Genomic DNA, 22,578 nt, shown 5'->3' with positions numbered 1-22,578 from the left:
TTCCTGCCTTATGCTCAGCATGACAGTCTCCTGTCTACTGATCCTGCCCAGTCTTTGGGATCATGCCTCAATCTGACAAATCATTTGAAACTGCCTCACTTCCGTTTAAGAACAAAACTTTGGTTCAATTTCTACCGGGACCTGTGTCCCAACCAATTCTCTGTGACTGCACCTCTAGCTTAACCTCTGTCTCCAAGCAGCTGACCACCACTCTTTCCTTCTTGAATCTTCATTGACTTGGCAGGCTACAGTGCTGCCTTACACTGGGTATATAACTTCAGGAGCATCCTAAGAAACTATTTAATAGACAGTAAAAAGGAATTGGGGGAAGAAGTGTGATAAGAATACTATAGCTACCCGGCTGCAGTGGCTCAGTGTTTGAGCGTTGACCTATGAACCAAGAGCTCATGGTTCAATTCCCAGTCAGGACACATGCTCTGGTTGCAGGCTCAATCCCCAGTGTGTGGGGGGGGATTGTGTGTGCAGGAGGCAGCAGATCAATGATTCTCTCTCATCATTGATGTTTCTATCTCTCTCTCCCTCTCTCTTCCTCTCTGATATCAATAAAAATATATTTTAAAAAAGAATACTATAGGCATCCCTTTTTTAAATCATACCAAGTCACTAGCTCAATTATGTACCACTGTGCATATGAGAAAATGACAAAAAGATCTCTTAAAGAGCTCACACTGTACTCTCTTTTATAATCAACTACCTCTGTTTTTTGAATGACTATAAGCATTTTTCCTAATTTTAAGAAAGGCCAATCTTCCCTGGATGGTGTAGCTCATTTGATTGTCACCCTGTACACCAAGAGATCGCCAGTTCAATTCCTGGTCAGGGGTCACAGAACATGCCTGGGTTGCGGGCTTGAACCCTACTAGGGAGCATGCATGAGGCAGCCAATGGACAGTTTTCCCTCTTTCAATAAATAAATAAATAAATAAATTAATTAATTAATTAAATTAAATTAAATTAAAAAAAAAAACAATAAAAACATATTTTTTAAAAAGCCAATCTACTTTATTGCCAGGTGTTTCCACTTATACTTGAGTGCATTTCTTCATATAATGTTCAGCCATCTAATTCGTTAAGGAAGAAAAAAAGAAGAAATAAGTATTAAACCCTCCATAGTAAAACACTAGCAAAGAAAAGCAGCAGACTCAGCAAATGTAATATTTCTCACCATTAAGAGCTCCTCTGCCTTTATTATATGTTATTAACATAGCCTTTTGGTTTTGCTGCATTTATTCATTAGGAAGTCTGCATAAAGTATACTATAATAGCAGCCAACAGTCACTCTACTCCTACTGGAACATGAAAATAAAATTTAAATCATGTAGATCATTAGTAAATACAGTAACTAAGTTGTTTAATACTAGAGTATTAAACACAATATTCTCATTGTTATTTTGTATCATGATTCAAAACCAAATATACTATTATTTTTATGAAGTTCAGTTTAATTATAAGCTATAAAAACTAGTCCAATGCATATTTTAAGTATAATTATTATGTTTTTAAAACTTTGGAGTAGCAGACATATTTCTATGTCCTTCCTGGAAATAAAACCTATTGATCAGTAATTCATGAAAGTTGTATCATAATCTGACTACCAAAATGTCACCAGTTCATGTTAATTGAAAGGAAAGCCAGTATGACTAGTGGTGGGGAAAGGTAAAGAAAAAATACTTTTTTACAAGAACACAGACTATGACAAATTTCCAATCAAAATATTTCTAAGCATGCGTCTCTTTTGTTAATGAAGATAATGCTGACTTTCAGGTGTTATGAGCAATGTTTATCACATGTATTAAATAAGGAATAGAATAATGTAGACACTCAACAGAAATAGCAGTTGTATTATTATGGAATCCTAGTGCCCCAAGTTTTATAGCATTTTAGGAATCTACTTTATTGAATATGTAAGTGAAATAACTTGAGATCTTACCCTAAATGACCATGAGCAATATAGTCATCTGCATATTTCAAATGATTCCTGGGGAGTATAAATCTATCTCTCCTACTTTTTCTGTTTGACATTTGGCTCCAAAATGCTTCCCCTAGTTTCTCTGGATCACTACTGACTTTGGTCCATCTAGTTACCATTAAACAACAACCCACTCCAGTTCTCAAAGCTAACACCAATCTGAAACCAGGTTGTGATGGTTAACACATTTTGCTGGAAACTTGATCATTTCATCAGAATGTTACAAAGCCGTATCAAATATTTTTGCTCCCCAAATTCATAAGACACACCCCAATATGGAGGGTCTCTTATAGGCCAGCTACTAGAGTTTCTTCTGGCATCACCTCTCTCTCCCCAGTTTCAAGGCTTTCAAGCTTTGGTCCCAGGGCGTGCCAGAAGAAATGAAAAATCCCTAGATAGACGTCAAGGCTTGGATTACAATCCTTCCAACCTAACTAAAAATAAACTTCTGTATTATTTGAAACAGTTAGCATTCTACTTGGAATTATTTACACTTAGATTACTTCCAATATCAGAGGACAAAGAATAAGTACTTAGCTTACTTCTGCAGGTCAATAAAGCTCACAATTAATCCCTTCCAGAACAAAGAGAAAGACTACCTACTCCCAAGGCACATTCCCACGTTCACTCTTCCAGCCTCAGGAAGTAATTTCCTGCATTTTTAAAGTCAGTTTTATCCTAGCTGCCAGTCATCAAGGAATCAGAAATATTAAGGTTCAGTCTTGGACCACCTCACTACACTGAGTGACAATAATAAGGTCTTGCCAGACTATTTTAGTAAATGGATTTTTTAAAAAAAACATTAGTACATTAACTGATTCTATGAATATAGGAAGCTGCCAACTTTCAATTAGAAAGCAGTTGGATTCTAAAGTAAGACAATAATTACTCTGCAGACTTGTTGAAGATTTTTTAGATAGTACAAAGATAAACTTCAGGGTAGCCTGCATTCAAATAATCCAAAAAATCCAACTAATGAGCTTTTGATAAACTGTAAAGACAGGCTTCATTTGTCACTTTACTAATGCTAGTTCAACATTCCAGAGTGATTTTATTTTTATAATAGAGGTCAGGTGCACGGATTCCTGCACCAGTGGGGTCCCTTGGCATGGCCTGAGGAGATTGAGAAGAAACTGTCAGTCCAAAACTGCCTGCCCCTTCTGCCTACTGCTCCCGCTCATCCCAGCCCTGCTGCACCTGCCCTGGGCTCGTGCCCAGTCAGTCCCAATCAGGAGAGGCTTGTGCTGCCACAGCGGCACTCCCCAGCTGTAAGCCCTGCATCTGGCACCCGTCAGTCAACTGAGTGGCACTCCCGCTGTGGGAGCACACTGACCACCAGGGGTCAGCTCTGCATTGAATATCTGCCCCCTGGTGGTCAGAACGCATCATAGCGACCGGTCAACCGGTTGACTGGTCATTCGGTTGTACAGTCGTTGGGTCACTTAAGTTTTTATATATATAGATTGATACAAAATTCCCAAGCAGACAAAAATTTTATCTGGTCTTTATTTTAAAACATATTTTAATCTTTATTGTTGAAAATAGTACATATGACCCCATTTTTTCCCCATTGACCCCTTCCAGCTCACCCCCACCCCCTGCTCCAGGCCTTCACCACCTTATTTTCTGTGTCTATGGGTTATGAATATATACATATAAGTTTTTTGGGTGATCTCTTCCCATCCACCCATTCTCCCCTCCCCTCCCCCCAACTTCCCTCTGAGATTCAACAACGTGTTCCATGCTTCTATCTCTCTGGATCCATTTTGTTCATCAGTTTATTTTGTTCACTAGATTCCACATATGAGTGATATCATATGATACTTGTCTTTCTCAGACTGGCTTATTTCTTTTTTTTAAAAAAAATATTGATTTCAGAGAGGAAGGGAGAGGGAAAGAGAGATAGAAACATCAATGATGAGAAAGAATCATTGATTGGCTGCCTCCTGCACACTGTACACTAAGGATTGAGTCCACAACCTGAGCATATGCCTTGACCAGGAATTGAACCATGATCTCCTGGTTGATAGGTGGACAATCATCCACTGAGCCATGCCAGCCTGGCTGACTGTCTTATTTCATTTTGCATAATACTCCCCAGTTCCCTCCATGTTGTCCCAAAGGGTAAGAGATCCTTCTTTTTTACAGCAGCATAGTATCCCATTATGTAAATGTACCACAGCTTTTTTATTCACTCATCTACTGATAGCTACTTGGGGTGTTTCCAAATCTTAGCTATTGTAAATTGGGCTGCTATGAACATAGGGGTCCATGCATTATTTCTGATTGGTGTTTCAGGTTTCTTACTTTACAGACCAAGCTAAGGACACTAAAAAGAGAACAAGGTTCTTTCTTCACCTACTAAATGGTAGGCACCTTAGAAAACAATTTCTATCTTTTATCTATGTTTCTCACAAAAACCCCCATGATTACCCAGATTTTACAAAGGAGGAAAGTGAGGCTCAGAAAATTTAAGTAACTTGCCCGTACTCGAACTCTTAGATGGTTGAGCTGGATTCAAACCTAACTGTATGATTCCAAAGCCCACATACTTTCTACTTTCCACATACCCATGAAATCACCCAATTTTCTGTGAAAATAATTGGTGCTTGTCAATCACATGCATTTGATGCAGTATTAGATCACACCAAATTAAATATATCTTTGCAAAAATTTATTGTTTAATTTTAACTTAGTCCACCTTTGTAACCCTGAGAGGTCAAATCTTATTCTGCTTTGGATGTGTACACATAGTGCCTATTAGGAATTAAAATGAGTTACAAATGTGTCAAGAAGAGATTCTGCTGCTGAAATCCAGGTCAGGTTACTTGAAATGGACATATATCTTTCTCTTCTAAATGTTAATTAGATGTTCTATTTTATCTTCAAAAGTTTCTACAGAAATTTTCTTGAAGTTGACACATAGGTCAAGAGAGTTTCAAGATATCCTGAGCCCCCCTATTCTGAAGGGTTTATATAATTTTACTCAAAATTTTGAAATGAAGAAGAAAGCCAAATTAAAAAAACACAACTGCTATAACCTCAGTATCCCTGCAATATCTTCAAAATTATTCAATAGACCTAGTAAATGATAGCATGAAATGTAAGCTACTTCAGATTCCACTGAATTTGATATTGAATCATCTATATGTCAATAATAAAGTAAATCTTTCAGACTCAATGCAGAGGTCTGTGCTCATTATTTTTTCAATAAGTATTTATGAACCATTTTGTTATATTTTATATAGTTTATCACTCAAAGTGCAAATAAATAGCAATAAACTTTGTGTTAAAAGAGTTTGAAAGTACAATTTTATCACTTCATGTGGTTGACCAAGAAGCCACGTTTTATGGGCATAATGTAACATGGTTCATAAACAGAGTGTATTGTGCTGCATTAAATTTTAACACTGATTATCAATGAAAAAATGCAATTCTAAAACTAAACTATCCAAACATCAAACAATCAAGCAGCAGCATTTACATAAGAGTTGGGAGATCTAAGTTTATTCTTAGCTTTGCCTGTGTGACTTTGAATAAGTAATTTCACAACTCTGAGGCTTAGTTTCCCCTTCTATAAAATGAAGATGTTGGACTAGAATTGGCTTTGCAATTTGTATCAGATTCCCTTGAGAGTTCTATAAAAATACCATGCCCAGAATCTATCTTAAGAAAATTCCATTCAGTGAATCTAGGATGGGGCCCAGAAATCTGCTTGCTTACCAAGGGCCCAGGGAATATGGATGCGGAGATGCACACAAACCACATGGTAATGTGCACTAAATCTAAATCCCTTTCCAGCTCTACCATTCCCCTACCCGTGGTCGGCAAACTGCGGCTCGTGAGCCACATGCGGCTCTTTGGCCCCTTGAGTGTGGCTCGTCCTAAGCCTTAGGAGTACCCTAATTAAGTTAATAACAATGTACCTACCTATATAGTTTAAATTTAAAAAATTTGGCTCTCAAAAGAAATTTCAATCGTTGTACTGTTGATATTTGGCTCTGTTGACTAATGAATTTGCTGACCACTGCGGCCTAGTCCATGGAAAATTCAGTAAAAATAGCAATCAAGATGGCATCTTCATTGTAGAAACTCTTATGTGGTGTTGGCCCATTTCAGGAGTCATTTTCTCAGGATATAGACTGCTGCCTGTAGTGTTTACAGTTTTCTTTGAAAAAACATCTAAATAGCAGATGAAAAAAATCCAGAATCAACTTTAAAAGAAGAAGGAGGGAAGAAGGTAGGAAAGAAAGCAGCAGGCCTATACACAAAACAGAGATTCTTAGGCAATTAATTGCTTTTAGCCAACAACTATACTCAAAATAATCACTAACTGCCCTAACCGGTTTGGCTCAGTGGATGGAGTGTCGGCCTGCAGACTCAAGGGTCCCGGGTTCGATTATGGTCAGGGGCATGTACCTTGGTTGCGGGCACATCCCCAGTAGGGGGTGTGCAGGAGGCAGCTAATCGATGTTTCTCTCTCATTGATGTTTCTAACTCTCTATCCCTCTCCCTTCCTCTCTGTAAAAAAATCAATAAAATATATTTTAAAAAAATAATAATCACTAACATTTTGCAAGTAGAAAAATTCTTAAAGATAACAAATTACTTTGGTATCTCAATGAATGATGATTGAACACGAATGAAAGCAGCCTTGTAGATCTGCAATTATAGATCACTCTTCCTACTCCCCTATATTTTTTAATACCTTTCTACATAGACTACTTTGTTATATTAATATATCTTAGTAGCTTTTTAAAATTAAGGTGCTATTGCATATTAATAGTGGAAACTGATAAAAATTGTGTAATTTAACTCCATGTAGGTATTATGTTTCATTATGATTTTAGGACTCTTTTAGGTAAACCACTTAGTTAAAAATCAGTGAAGTATAATTTAATGAAGCAGGGTGGCCTGTGATCAATATCATCTCTACAGCTCAAGACAGTTTGGCTAATGGCCATAGCAGGAGTAACAAATGAACACTTTCATTTTTGCCTATATACCCCAATATTGTCAATGTAAATCATAGTGGATCTGTAAAGACCCTTGAGTAAATCCTATATATTTGAATTCTGAGTAACTAGAACTGTATAACAGGGACTCAGGCTTATCAAAAATTGTTATGTACTATTTATTTGTATTTAAGAGATAGGAGTTATCTTCAGTTGAGTGATTATATTTTATAAAACTTGTAAGCTGAACATCGATTCATTAATTTGACAATTGTCCTTTCTTGCTGCAACTAATAACTTACATTTACCACTTGGTAATACTGTACATGTCTTCATAAATATTAGTATTTCTATTGAAAAATGTATTTAAATGAAACAATTCAATATATTTAAATGATGGTAAATAAATTGTCTAATTCAAATGGTGTCATTTTCTGAGCTGTACCAACTAGATCTATATATAAAGCACTAAAGGATCAGCATACTGAATTCATTATTCTAGAGCAATGATGTGTAGAAAAAAATGAGCTTGCTTTTGCTTCTTTTCAAAATATTAATAAAGTGATACTGATGCTACTACTGTACTTGTGTTATTTGATGCCCAGGGTGAGGGACAGATCTGGTGATGATTATGCCTCCAGTTTTGTCATGGTTTCCTGGGATTTCCCCAAAGTGATGCTTTAGAGAAACTGCATATGGTTCCTCCACCCCAAATAGACTTCAAGCTATTTTTCTTTGAGAATTTTGGGCATATTTAGGTTATCAAAAGTTTCATAAAATTTGAAAGTATTTTTCTTTTTTAATTTGCCTAGGAACCACAGTATTACCACAGACAGATGCAAATGTTGTTTGACATTTGTGCTGGGGCCATTACATTTGACTTAGAGGTGGCCTCACCTGCAATAATCAGGTGAATAGGGGTGTGTACCCTGTGTCATTGTAATGTCACTTAGGAAATTTCCTAGGAGATGAAAAAAAGAACTGAGATCACATCTTACTGAATAAAATACAAATATGTAAATTAACTGTCCCTCTGCTATGCTCACCAGCCAATCAGGAGAGTATGCAAATTAACCCAACAAAGATGGCAGTTAATTTGCATATGTAGGGGCAAAGTGGCAGAGTGAAGACTGGAGGCTCGGTCCGGAGCCATGAAGACTGAAGGCTCCAGAGCAAAGGCCTGGGTCCCGTGTGTCAAAGGAAAACTGGTGCCGGCAGCCAGGGGAAGCGAAGGCCTATTGCACAAATCTCTTCGTGCAACGGGCCTCTAGTATGAGTAATAAATCATCATCATCAAGATTCAAGGTAAAAAATATATTCTCTTCATTGCTTTGCAATGAGGGTTGAATGCTGCATCCAGCTATTCCTGGGAAATTATTTTATTTACTTTCTAGATTTTATGCACCTCCCCTCTGAACCCATACTTTCTAAACCCTGCTTCATTTTGTACAAATCACAAGTTCAGGGAAAATCTGGAATGTGTCATCCTTGATTTTTTTTTTTAATATTAATAGCCCAGTCCTCTTAATAAATGGTGACTTCAAAAAAAATCACAAATACTTAATGCAAATCCTTAGTAGCTGTTCTTCTGGATATAACCCTTTAGAACTTGGCAACTTGTGTACAGACACTTTTGCATGTTCCAGCAGAGTCAGCATTAAGCCCTCTACTACATCCCATAGTTTACCATATATTTGTACTAGCTAAACATAAATACATAAATAAAATCAACAGAACTTAGTCCAGAGGCTCAACTGCATTATATTATGCCAATGACAAGCAATGTCAAACTCAATAAATTTGGTTTCTTCCCGAGCACATTAGCTTGTAACTCCAGACCAACTTCCAGTTGCAGTGAGATTAATAGGATGGAATGTGTCAAGATAAATGAAATACCTACTAATGCTGTCCTAAGCCTTATCTATAAAGTCTACGGCTTTTGCCATGTATATTCACTCCCAAGTGCAGTAAATTTAAATATGGTTCTTACTGATAAATCATTTGACTCAATCAACAAGGAGGGGGATCTAGAACCCTTAGGAAGCAGGTGCCATAGCTATGTGATGCTTGATACAATTGGCTGAGAGCCATACGTTTTTCTATACCTTTGCTCCTTTTTCTTTACTGCCATTTTCTTGGTTTTGTCCCATTTTCCCATCCTCCCTTGATCAATCCAGCATGTCAGAGGTTTTCAAGCTGTGAGATACAATCTATTAGTAACCCATAAAATCAATTTTGTAGGCCTCAGCCAGCCATTTTAAAAATCAACTACAATAGAATATTTCAGGGTGCATGACTATGATAAGGGTAATATTGTTTCAGAAACTTGTTTCAACCCATGACTGTGCCCTTGGTCATGATGGAAAATATATTTCTTCATAAAGATCAGCACCAGTGTACATTGCCTGTCTCCATTCACGGTACTTGGAGTATAAGAGGTGGCAGGCTGCAGGGCATCGGGGAACCTAAGATCTTGCTCTGATTCTGTCACTGAGTCAAAATGTACATTATGTCCCTTCCATTTATTGAAGTGTTAAATAAGCATAAGATACTTACACACACACACGTATTATATATGCACACACACAAAGCATACGTATATAACAGTTGTATAGATAGATATAGATGATTATAGATAGATGATATAGATAGATATAGATATAGATATAGATATAGATATAGATATAGATATAGATATAGATATAGATATAGATATAGATATAGATATAGGTATGGATAGGGATAGGGATAGAGATAGAGATAGAGATAGAGATAGAGATAGAGATAGAGATAGAGATAGAGATAGAGATAGAGCTAGAGCTAGAGCTAGAGCTAGAGCTAGATAGAGGTAGAGGTAGAGGTAGAGGTAGAGGTAGAGGTAGAGATAGAGATAGAGATAGAGATAGAGATAGAGATAGAGATAGAGATAGAGATAGAGATAGAAATAATAAAAGCCTAAGCAACCTTTATGGCAGACGACCAGAATGACCAGTCACTATGATGCACATTGACCACCAGGGGGCAGGCTCTCAATGCAGGAACTGCCCCCTGATGGTCAGTGCACTACCATAGGGGGTGTGCTGTTCAGCCAGAAGCCGGGCTCATGGCTGGCAAGCGCAGCAGCGGTGGTGGGTGGTGGGAGCCTCTCCTGCTTCCGCTGAAGTGCTAAGGAGCAGTAAGCCAAGCAGTAAGGAGCCTGCCATTAAGGAGCAGCGAGTTGAGTGGTAAGGAGCGAGGGATCCTGGATTGCAAGAGGGATGTCTGACTGCCAGATTAGGCCCAATCCCTGAGGGGTCCTGGACTGCGAGAGGGCACAGACCCGGCTAAGGGACACCCCTGCCCCCCCCCCCCGCCCCAGTGCATGAATTTCATGCGCCTGGCCTCTAGTAGATATATAAATATAGATACTAGTGCTACTGGGTAGTGGTAGAGGCCAGGGATGCTGCTAAACTTCCCATATTGCACATAACAGACAATGCAATAAATAATTATCTGGTCCAAAACGTTAATAGTGCCAAGGTTGAGAAACCCTGATATATACATATATCCAACTATTTGGAAAAACCTAAGAAAAAGATGGAATGTTTTAAAGTTTTCATTTGAATGCTTGTCATTATATAGTTCCAATCAGAATCATAAATAACTTTCTAATCCTGATTTTAGTATCCAATTTAAATTCAAATATTGCTTTATCACTAAAATCATTGTTTTGTAGATTTTACTTGTTTTAAGAAGTGATATTAGGAATCCCTCATTTCGCCTTAACCGGTTTGGCTTAGTGGATAGAGCTTCAGCCTGTGGACTCAAGGGTCCCAGGTTCGATTCCAGTCAAGGGCATGTACCTTGGTTGCGGGCACATCCCCAGTGGGGGGTGTGCAGGAGGCAGCTGATGGATGTTTCTCTCTCATCGATGTTTCTTACTCTCTATCCCTCTCCCTTCCTCTCTGTAAAAAATCAATAAAATGTATTTTAAAAAAGAATCCCTCATTTCTAGTTCTCCTCTCACATATGTGTTTCACTTCACAATTTTCAAGGACTTTGGTATAAATCCCATCTTTACTGACTGCACATGGCAGGTTCTAGTATACATCCTGACACGTAGGGATGCTGAGAGAAGTGCGTGCCTTCCTGGTATGAAGCAGAGGTAGAACTGAACCCAGGTTGTTGGTTTCCAAGGGTTTAGACATGTATTTGATTGAAAGACAAATTATTCTTGGCTCTGGCCTAGGACTATTCCAACCAAGCCAACCTGCCTTCAAAATGATAATAAAAAATGAATTAAATTTAAAAATATCTACACTTTCAACAGCATCGCAGAACCAAAGTCTACAATATCCTTTAAACTATAATTACTGGTCTTAACAGTGTGCCCTCTGTGTTGAATCTCCTTATTTCAAATTTGTCCTCCTCTTTCTGAACTATTCTTTGAAACATTTGGTTGAAAACTGACAGTATTCTCTGAAAACACCTCACATCTGCCTTAGAATTTATGACTCTGCATGAGGTTTCTACTTCGTATATTTTTTGTTTATTTTCTTAAAGCTTTCCAGGTATGGCTAGGTGTGGAAAGATGGAGAAACAACAGTCTTATGCAAACTATGTATTACATGGTAATAAGACAACATTTCCATCATCCTAGAAATGTATGCACATGTCTTTTTTATATTCATCCTAGATGATATATCTGATTTTCTCCTAATCTGAGAATAAAATTATAAAATCACAAGCATAATTTTATATTTTTATATCCTCACTAACATTGCTATCAGGAATCTTTAAGTCCTTTACCAGTAGTGATATGAACTAAGCAATAGAGAACAGGACAGAAATATCTAGATGCATTTGCAATGCCACTAGAACAGCACATTAATCATGCCACTTTTATTAATTAACAAAAGTATATTAATATGCATGTCTTTGATATTCAGTTATATCAGGAAAATACACAGAAACTTTTAGAAAAGTCAGTATATAACATCTTTCAAATAAATTGATACAGTGAAAACTCTCACAAGCTTCTAGCACTCTTCTGCAATTATCTATGCAACAACCCTCACAGAAAGTTTTGTATTGCTCATCATTTTGTGTATGTGTGCATTCAAGACACCCTTCAAAATAACTACCCACCTACTTGCACATTTGATGCTAACAAAAAGGAGTCTGTGCTTTTGCATTTTATCTAATATCAGTGTAATCCTTTGTGGAAAGGCAGGTTTCTAAATGCTTTTATGAAGGCTGGTAAACACATGAGGCTAAGTAAAATGGATACACATCATATTATACATTTTTGTACTGGATCTAAATAAAATACCAGTTTTTTTCATTGATGCCATGTTCCTCATCTTATCTGTATACAATTTATTGCTTTTGTGTGTGTTCCCGTTAGCTAGAGACACACCACCCTTCTCAGTAAACTGTCTCCTTTTCTTCAACCTGACTGTCTCATTATTTCTGCCTGTGAATGGACTCTTAGCTCTGTGTTTTGTGGTTGTTTATAGCACCCATTAAATAACTACAGTAAAATATGACATGGTCTGAAATGATGTAAAGACAGAGAGGATACAGCATTAACTGTCTGCAGTTGGTAATCATGTGCACAGGCTGCTGCTATAGTCTGTAGCAAACAGCACAGTGATATGTTTTACACAAATAAGAATATTAGTAAAACAGGGCAATGTTTCTGAATATGTAATTGTAAATAGCCTGCCCCTGTGCATATGTGAGAACTGTGTTATTTTGAAACAGCTTATCTGACTGGCAGGAAAATCTCAAAAAGTTTTTCTCTGAGATGAAGTAAAAACAGCAGCAATGATCCTTAAAATGTCAGAAATATGATTATAAGAGATTGTTCTTTGGAGTATATTAAGTAAATTCTGCATGTGTTCAAAATATAAAATTATCAGTAATTTTCCTTTAAGAAGGCCTAGCATGGTCTCCTTCCATTCTGAAAAAAAGCCAAGAAGAAAAGGAGGAAGCACAAAAGATTCCCCAGGATAAGGACAAGAATGAGGTGGAAGTCAGTGCTGTGAGAACCTGGTTTAAATGTATAAGAAGGAAATAATCTTGAAATCAGACAAATCTCAACAGGAATTCATTAGCAAGAGAGCTAAATTTTGCTGTAATTTTGCAACCCTCTCCTCCCACCATCCCTTCTATTGTCCACCATCAAGGTTGTGGATATTCTCAAGATTTGGGGAACTTCCAGACTCTGGGATGGGACATGGGATGGTGACAACTTTAAAGCCACTATTCTGCAAGGTTGAGGGGGAATGTCTTGGTGCCATCAAATAAACTCCTTACCCTGGGTTATGTTAATAAACTGCAACTTCCTTCATCCACCCGGGGTACCCTGGGAGGTTGAAGAGAGGCCCTAGGAAAGGTATGTCTTGAAGGGAGCTATAATGATCTTGGCAAAAATCACACCTACCTCTTGAACTACAATGATTATTTCACTGAGAGCCTTCTTTTAATTGAGTCACAACCACGGAGACTACTTTAAGTGGAAAAAGAAAGGAGAATCAGGAAGGGAGGATGGCCAAAAGTATAATAGATCCAGGCTACGTCATAAAGAAGAAAAAGAATCAAAACAGGGACTGGAATGATGCTAAGGGTTTGCTTTTGTTAACACGTTGGCATTAGTCTAGCTCAGTGGCACATTCTATGGAAATTCCTTGTTTACCATCCTCCTAGGAGGTCCTTAAATATCTGCCTGCAACCTCCAGTAACTGGGCTCATACTAGTAGGCAGCCCGCCCAGAGGGTGTTCAGGTCAGAGGGCAGGCTGCTCCTGCACTTGCCATAACTTCCACCCAGTGGTCTTAATCTCCCCTTGGCTTTGGTACCGACCTAGTGCCACCCTTATTTCCCTTGACTGAATCTGAGCTGCAGCCCACGGCAGAAGCTGCAAGGACTGGGCAGAGTTCCAGGTGCGAGGGGCCCAGAGGCATGAACAGCGCTCCACCGCGCTTGTCAGAGAAATGGAGCTGTAGCTCCTCTGTGGACTGGTTTATCTCCTCCCCGCCTCCTCCCGGGTGCACAGCAGGGACTTTTGATCTGCAGAGTGATTGATAAGTGGGAGAGGGGCCACCGTCCCTTCCTCCCTCTTCCTCCTCCCGCTCCCTCCAGCTCTGCTTCACTCCTCCCCCTCGGCTCCCTCCCTCTTTCCTGCTGGAAGCCCTGCCCCACGGCGAGCCGCTCCAGTGGGAATCTGCCTGCCCGGGGGCGCCGCTGGCGCTCGCAGCCTTGCCCTCGCTCACGGGCCGCGCCGGTCCCAGGCTGTGTCGGCTCCCGCGCCTTTCCTGGTCGCAGATGCTGTGGGCGCCTCCCCCGGAGGCGCGCTCGCTGGGTAAGTTCTGAGCACTCGGGGACGCCGCGGCCCGCGGTAGGCTAGCGGGCTCCGATGAATTCCCCAGCCCCCTTCGTGGCTGCTTCCCCTAGCGGAGGGAACGGCGTGGGAGGACAGAGCGCCTGCCGCCTGCGACTTCGCGCTAAGGCCGCCCTCACCTCCCAACCCTACCAGGGCTGGTTGGCTCCCGGACCGTCCATGCGGGCGTGGTCAGTCTGGGGGCATCGCTCAACCCCGCGGTCACCGCCGCTGCTGCGGGCGGCCCACGAGCCGGGCAGGTCCCAAAGCAAGGAAAGTGCGGGTGGCCGTCGCGGCAACGGGCCCCGCACCCGGCATCTGGCGTCTAGCAGCAGTGGGAGAGCAGGTAGGAATGCGCTAGCGGTGGAGGCCCTGTGGCTGGGCGATGCGCTACTTGCCTAGTCCCCAGGTCGCCCTGAAGAGTCCTTGGGGAATGGTATTTGTTGAGGATTGGGCTGGTGGTTAGGGAAGGAAAGGAGGCCGCGGACAGGCACTTGAATCCCCCCACACACCACTGCAGGCTTAGGGACTCCTCCTCCTCTTAAGCCCCTGGTGGCCTGGCGAGCGGCAGGGTGGGTTGCACGCTCGCCTCACCTACAGCACCCTGGGGAAGCATTGGTGACCGGTGCCAGACTACTTGGTTAAATGCGAGTGAGACTGAGGCCACCGAGTCCCAGTTTTTGCCTCCCTCGCCTTCGGGAGGAGAGGTAGCGTTTGCCTTATTTTAGTGTCCGCCTCTGCCTCTCTAGGGCTCCCAGTTCACCTTACCGCTGCCTTAAAGCCCGCTTTACCTAGCGGGGTACTGCGGTCGTTCTTCCCAGAGACATGGGGCCCAATCAAACTTACTTAAAGTGCTTTATCGGGGTTGTGGATAATTTGGTAGCAATACCTATGTTTGGGAAAGCGGCTGGGGAAGCTCAGGGACAGGCAGTAGAGGCATGAGTGGTAAGAGGGTCCATGGAAGGAAGATCTGCACAATAATTCAGGGTCCCCCATGTTGTTCCCAGCAGCTAGCGTACCTCCTCATTTCTTTTATTGTGATTATCAAGAATTTCAAGTGTCTCCAGCTCCCCGAATCTATTTACATATCCCTCTCTGAAATTCCTATGAAAAGAGTGTTTTCAAGAAGTATTGACAGTATCATCAATGCCTTGAAGGAAGTTACTATATTTGAGAACGAAAACTAATATTTAATATTTCAATTTCAAATACAATTTTTTTAAAAAGACCACATTTGGGTAAAACACCACCACCGGTATTTAAGTTTAGGTAGTTCTCAAATTCACCTTAAGCAGTAGTGAGCTTTTTAGAAAGCTGCTGGACTGGGATTTAGAATTCCTGGGTTCTGTTTCTAATTTTATAGATTCTTCTATTTTAAGCAAGTCAGCATTTTCCCTGGTTGAGGACTATCCTCATCTATAAAATGAATCTGATTTCAAATATTTTTGTCCAGCTCTCATGCTGGCTTCTACTTCAATGAAATATTAACCTAATTAATAAATGTTTGTTAAATGAACGACTGAATGAGTACACCGTATCTCTCTAGGAACTATGTATATCTAATATTTGGAAATATGTAGAAACAAATGCCCCTTGGTTATGAAAGGATGCTTAATCATGTTCGCACTGCATCACTCTGCTTGCATCTAATGATGCAACTGAAATAGAGTGTGAGGCCCCCTCCCCCTCTGAGGACAACTCCTCTCAATGTTGCCCTTTGGCATACAGAAGGGCAATTTGAGGCCCCAGAAGGAAAGGATCTTGCCCAAAACCAAGTAAGAATTACAGAATGGGGAGGAAGATTATGATTTGTGCTTCAAAGCTCTTCCCCTAAGGAAAAGGAGGAGAAAAGAAAAAAGCCCTAGAAAAATTACCAAGGTGACTGCCAGAACTACAGAGCTACAGGTGGCCTTAGCGCCTAAGTTTATAAACTGTCCGGAGCCCTTCCTGGGGAGGAAGAGCTTAAGCAGGAGAACAATTCAAGGATCTGAGTTTAATAGGAAAGGAGGAGGGGAGAAGTGGGGAGCTTTCCCTTCTCAGATGGCTTGGTTTGTTTATGTGATCATCTCTCTGGAATTTCGCCCAGAAATGGCACCCTGTATTGACTCCCTCTGCAAGCTAGGACTGAAGACACAGGGAAATGTTTTGTGGGACAGGAACATGGCTTGGTCAATTCCTTTTTTCACTCTCTTTCCCTTCTTTTCCTTCTTTTTCCCTTGAGAGAGAGCCCTTGGCAATTCCTGGCAATAGCAAACATTCACATGTTGCAAATGGACTCCACATGGAGACTCCTGAGTTCAGAGGACCTTAAGATAACAAAGAAGAAATGAGATAATGAAGGCAAACCCCAACACCTGGCCATTAGTAATGCTGTGGGAAGCTTATCTGAATTCCATTGAATGTCAGAGCTGGAAGGGCCCATATAGTCCATCCCTTTTGCCAATGGGAACGGGAAGATTCAGAAATAAGTGACATACCTTGCCACAGAGCTAGATCAGAACCCAGGTCTACTGGATGTCAGGCAGGACTCCATCATCAATCCTCTCTTTCTCAGGAGCCAGTCTTCCTGCATTGCTGTTTTCTGTCCTCCTAGCTCCCTGGCCCCTGCCTGCAGCCTGGAGGGCTTAAGGCACCCTTCTGGGGGCTCCCACTCCCAGCTGAGGTTCAGCCTGGCAGTGTCTTTCTGACACCCATTCTTCTTCTCCTTCCTTTGGGCAAAAAGCACACATTTAAACCTCATTATCTGAATAAGTGTAAACCTCAGGAGGAGAAGGGTTTTGTTGTTTATCTCAGTCTATAAGCTAATGTTGAGCTAGCTTTCTGAATCCAGGCAAATATCTGGCCAGTCACAACCCAGAAAGTAATTCTTTAAGCACTGAAACAAAGCTCTGCATGTAAAGCATACATAGGAGAACTCCTCATCCTCCTACACAGACACACTGCTGCATGCACACACCCACCCTTGCACCAAAAGCGTTTGAGCTAGGAGGCTGGCAGGCGGGCCCCAGTCCTGTAGCAGAAGAGGCACATCTACACACAAGGGGAGGGGGGGGGAGGGGAGAGAAACTGAGACAGAGGATCTAGACCCCTGGTTGGGAATCTGGAATGAGACCCCCTAGAATGGCCATGAGGGAGGGGCAAGTGGAGGAAACCTCTAAGAGAGTCCCAGCCCCCCTTAGTGTGCCCCTGCTGGCGAGACCCTCCTCGGGAGCTTCGCTAACCGCTAGCCGCCCGCCGGGTTGGAGGTGGAGTAGTTCAGGATAAACTGACGCAACCCCGGTTTGAGCTTTGCAAAACCACTAGCTGGGAAGGGAAGCATTTGCCCCTCCCTCCCCCAGAGCGCGTTCTCGATCCATCCCCTTGCCCCCTCCCCCTCCCCGTGACGTCACCCTAGCCCTGTCCCAGGGAGCCTGCAAAGCCTCTCAAATTCAAACTGCTAGGCGCACTGCTACCACTGCCACCGGATTGGAAGCGCGCACCTAGGCTTGGCTGATCCCGCAGCCTGCCAACCCGGCGGGCTCCCCTACCATCCTACGCAAGCGCACCCAGGGTCGGATTCGGCTCAGCTTCCCTGCGCTCCAACCCTCCTCTTCCTCTCCTGCTGCCTGCCAGATATCTTATTTCTGCTCACCCCCATCCACCCCCAGCCAAATTGAATCAACCAACAGAAAGCAGAGCACCCCCCTCCCCGGAAGCGGCGCCTCCTTTTACCTTGCTCTCCCTCTTTTCCTGAAGATGCTAAACTACTGGCGGACTGCAGAGGAGAGGAGTCCCGTCTTCTCCTGATGTGTGAGTAACCCCCATGCCACGCTATCTTTGCTCTTCTATCCTCCCCCTCTCCCCTCGCCACTCCCCAGATTTTCCAAACCCCTTTTTGCGCAGCTAAAAAAAAAAAAAAAAAAAAAAAAAAAGTGAAGCAATTTCTGCTTCGAGCCCAGAAATGGGAGAGCCGCTCGCCTGATAGCTCTTAAATATGCCCCAGGGGAGGAGGAGATGGGTTGGATTTAGTAGGACAACTCGGTTACTAATAACTCCAGAGCTGGCTGAGACCCGCAGGGAAATCAGGTGCAAGCACGTGTGTTCGGAGACGCGTGTGTGGGTGTGCTGGGGGAGAGGGGGGGGGTGCTGGGAGGGGGGAACCCTGAGAAAAGAAACCGCTTTGAAAAACGCAGTGATTTCATTATGCCATGTGGTCCACTCCCTGCACTCTCCTTCCCTTCCTCCCAGTCTGCCCTCTTGCTTTGCCATTTTAATCAGGCTTCCTTGTTTCTTTCTTCCTGAACCCTGCTCTCTCCTGCCCCCCCCCCCAAGGTTTGCCTGTAGGTACCTGAGCTGACACCAAAGGTGCCTAAAGATGCTGAGCAGCGTTTGGTTCCTCAGTGTTTTAATGGTGGCCGGGTTCTTACAGACAGAGAGTCGAAAAACTGCCAAAGACATTTGCAAGATCCGCTGCCTGTGTGAAGAGAAGGAAAACGTACTGAATATTAACTGTGAAAACAAAGGATTTACTACTGTCAGCCTGCTCCAGCCTCCCCAGTATAGAATCTACCAGCTTTTCCTCAATGGAAACCTCCTGACAAGACTGTACCCAAACGAGTTTGTAAATTATTCCAACGCAGTGACTCTCCACCTAGGTAACAACGGTCTGCAGGAGATCCGAACTGGAGCATTCAGTGGCCTGAAAACACTCAAGAGACTACACCTCAACAACAACAAGCTGGAGGTGCTGAGGGAGGACACCTTCCTGGGCCTGGAAAGCCTTGAATACCTCCAGGCTGACTACAATTACATCAGTGCCATTGAGGCAGGGGCATTCAGCAAACTTAATAAGCTCAAAGTACTCATACTGAATGACAACCTTCTTCTGTCACTGCCCAGCAATGTGTTCCGGTTTGTCCTGCTGACCCACTTAGACCTGAGAGGAAACAGGCTGAAAGTGATGCCTTTCGCTGGTGTCCTTGAACATATTGGAGGGATCATGGAGATTCAGCTGGAGGAAAACCCATGGAACTGCACTTGTGACTTACTTCCTCTCAAGGCTTGGCTGGACACCATAACTGTTTTTGTGGGAGAGATTGTCTGTGAAACTCCCTTTAGATTGCATGGGAAAGATGTGACCCAACTGACCAGGCAAGACCTCTGTCCCAGAAAAAGTTCTGGTGACTCCAGGGGCAGCCATGCTGACACACACATCCAAAGGCTGTCACCTACAATGAATCCTGCTCTCAACCCAACCAGGGCCCCAAAAGCCAGCCGACCACCCAAAATGAGAAATCGTCCAACTCCCCGGGTCACTGTTTCAAAGGAACGGCAGAGCTTTGGCCCGATCATGGTGTACCAGACCAAGTCCCCTGTGCCCCTAACCTGCCCCAGTAGCTGTGTGTGCACCTCTCAGAGCTCAGACAATGGTTTAAATGTAAACTGCCAAGAAAGGAAGTTCACTAATATATCCGACCTGCAGCCCAAACCTACCAGTCCAAAGAAACTCTACCTGACAGGGAACTATCTTCAAACTGTCTATAAAAATGACCTCTTAGATTATAGTTCTTTGGATTTGTTACATTTAGGAAACAACAGGATTGCAGTCATTCAGGAAGGTGCTTTCACAAACTTGACCAGTTTACGCAGACTTTATCTAAATGGCAATTACCTTGAAGTGCTGTATCCTTCTATGTTTGATGGACTGCAAAGCTTGCAGTATCTCTATTTAGAATATAATGTCATTAAGGAAATTAAGCCGCTAACCTTTGATGCTTTGATTAACCTACAGCTACTGTTTCTGAATAACAACTTGCTGAGGTCCTTGCCTGATAACATATTTGGGGGCACAGCCCTCACCAGGCTGAATCTGAGAAACAACCATTTTTCTCACCTGCCTGTGAAAGGGGTTCTGGATCAGCTTCCAGCTTTTATCCAGATAGATCTGCAAGAGAACCCGTGGGACTGCACCTGTGATATCATGGGGTTAAAGGACTGGACAGAGCATGCCAATTCCCCTGTCATCATCAATGAGGTGACCTGTGAGTCTCCTGCTAAGCATGCAGGGGAGATCCTGAAGTTTCTGGGGAGGGAGGCTATCTGTCCAGACAGTCCAAACTTGTCAGACGGAACTATTCTGTCAATGAATCACAACACAAACACACCTCGGTCACTCAGTGTGTCTCCCAGTTCCTATCCTGAACTACACACTGAAGTCCCACTTTCTGTCTTAATTTTAGGATTGCTTGTTGTCTTTATTTTATCTGTCTGTTTTGGGGCTGGCTTATTCGTCTTTGTCCTGAAACGCCGAAAGGGGGTGCCAAGTGTTCCGAGGAATACCAACAACTTAGATGTAAGTTCCTTTCAGTTACAGTATGGGTCTTACAACAGTGAGACTCAAGATAAAACAGATGGCCATGTCTATAATTATATCCCCCCACCTGTGGGGCAGATGTGCCAAAACCCCATCTACATGCAGAAGGAAGGAGACCCAGTGGCCTATTACAGAAACCTGCAAGAATTCAGCTACAGCAACCTGGAAGAGAAAAAAGATGAGCCAGCTACTGTTGCTTACACTATAAGTGCCACTGAATTGCTAGAAAAGCAGGCCACACCAAGGGAGCCTGAGCTACTGTATCAGAATATTGCTGAGCGAGTCAAGGAACTCCCCAGTGCAGGACTAGTCCACTATAACTTTTGTACCTTACCTAAAAGGCAGTTCGCCCCTTCATATGAATCTCGACGCCAAAACCAAGACAGAATCAATAAAACCGTTTTATATGGAACTCCCAGGAAATGCTTTGTGGGGCAGTCAAAACCTGACCACCCTTTACTGCAAGCTAAGCCACAATCAGAACCAGACTACCTCGAAGTTCTGGAAAAACAAACTGCAATCAGTCAGCTGTGAAGGGAAATCATTTATAACCCTAAGCATCAAAGGATGCTGCTCCAAACTGTTGGAAGCAGGGCATTTGTTTTCCTGTCTGTGTTCTCCCTTTCCCATTGTCAGTGGGGGTTTTTGAAGATGTGTGGGGGATGGAGTGAAGCAAATGATAATGCTTTTTCAAGCTTTCTTTTAAATTATTTCTCTCTTACTCCTGTCCCCACCTCTTTTTCTTTCTCTTCTTAGGAATCATCGTTGAACATGAATGTTTCTACAATGCATTTTTTCATATATTTTGTTTATGGTTTTGTTGCTCTGCTTTGATTTTTCCAGTGGGGGATGGGAAGAGGAGACTATAGTGAATGAAGAAAGAGTAAGCAAGCTTTTCAAATGAAATTAGCTATTTAGTGTATTTTGTAAAAGATCTCAAAAGATCTTTTGAGTCTATAAACGCTTCTGTAAATAATGATATATGGTATTTTCATCTTTAGTTACCAAGTATAGCCAATAGGCCTCACTTCTTTGTGTTAAAGTGCCTTTGCACTTTAAGTACATTACTTATATGTTGCTTTTAGCTTTGATAAGCTGAACATATTTTAATGTGTTGTATTTTTGAAATTAAAACACTGTAAAATAGATAAAAATGTCAGCTATATTAAGTCAATGTACAGTTTGCTTGAGTTATAGAAACCAGCCTGTCATCAAATGACTCTAGTTCTAGGACTTTATAGATTTAACTGTAAAATATTTCCTTTCTGCTGGGTTTGTTCTAAGTGATTTTATTTAAGTCAACTAAGGGGATTTAACAGTGGACTAGAGGTAATAAACTGCCTCAGTCTGGATTAGTAATTCATTAATAAAATATATTTAACCCAATATCAGAGTGAATTGAACAATTAATGCCCTTCTGTAAATCATTATTTTACATTAACATGGTCAGTGTTTTAGATTATTTTCCTAATTAAGAATACATTACACAACTTGTAATATATTTTCTGCTTTAAATTAGATATTTTTATATATTTCAATAATAGAGACTGTATTTCTAACTTTTTAATTGAAATTAATATTTTTTCTGCTTATTGAAACATTTTCTATAAACATACACCAGTAGAGGCCGCCACACACCTCATTTAATAAAGACATATGAGCCATTAAATACCTTGAAGGAAGATTTCAAAGGTGAGATTAAAACTTCCCAAGTAAATTATCTATAAATTCAAGGCAGCAGAGACAAATGTAAGCATTACTTTCCTTTAGAATTAAAAGTTAGACTCAGAATTCTCAATTTTCACATGTTCAGAGAAAGCAACGTTTTCCTCTTGAGTTCATTGAAGCATCGACAGGGTGCTATCAAATCATGTACTATTTGCACCTCCAAATAGATTAATAAATACCTAAACCAAGAA

General features: G+C 41.6%; 1 protein-coding gene across 1 annotated transcript; it reads left to right on the top strand.

The window, feature by feature from the left end:
- Positions 1-14,165: 14,165 nt before the first annotated feature.
- Positions 14,166-22,035, top strand: SLITRK2 (SLIT and NTRK like family member 2). Its single transcript, XM_036306164.1, has 3 exons — positions 14,166-14,289; positions 18,043-18,096; positions 18,619-22,035. Exon 3 carries the CDS (start codon positions 18,662-18,664, stop codon positions 21,191-21,193), a length of 2,532 nt encoding a protein of 843 aa, XP_036162057.1. The 5' UTR covers positions 14,166-14,289; positions 18,043-18,096; positions 18,619-18,661; the 3' UTR covers positions 21,194-22,035.
- Positions 22,036-22,578: the final 543 nt, after the last annotated feature.

This window comes from Myotis myotis, unplaced genomic scaffold, assembly GCF_014108235.1.
Source record: "Myotis myotis isolate mMyoMyo1 unplaced genomic scaffold, mMyoMyo1.p scaffold_m19_p_4, whole genome shotgun sequence".
Taxonomy (NCBI): Eukaryota; Metazoa; Chordata; class Mammalia; order Chiroptera; family Vespertilionidae; genus Myotis; species Myotis myotis.
The sequence above is the reverse complement of the archived record's forward strand: the minus strand, read 5'-3'. Positions and strand labels throughout refer to the sequence as shown.

Coding starts and splice junctions, on each gene's coding strand:
- SLITRK2 (XM_036306164.1), top strand. CDS start 18,662: ATGCTGAGCAGCGTTTGGTTCCTCAGTGTTTTAATGGTGGCCGGGTTC.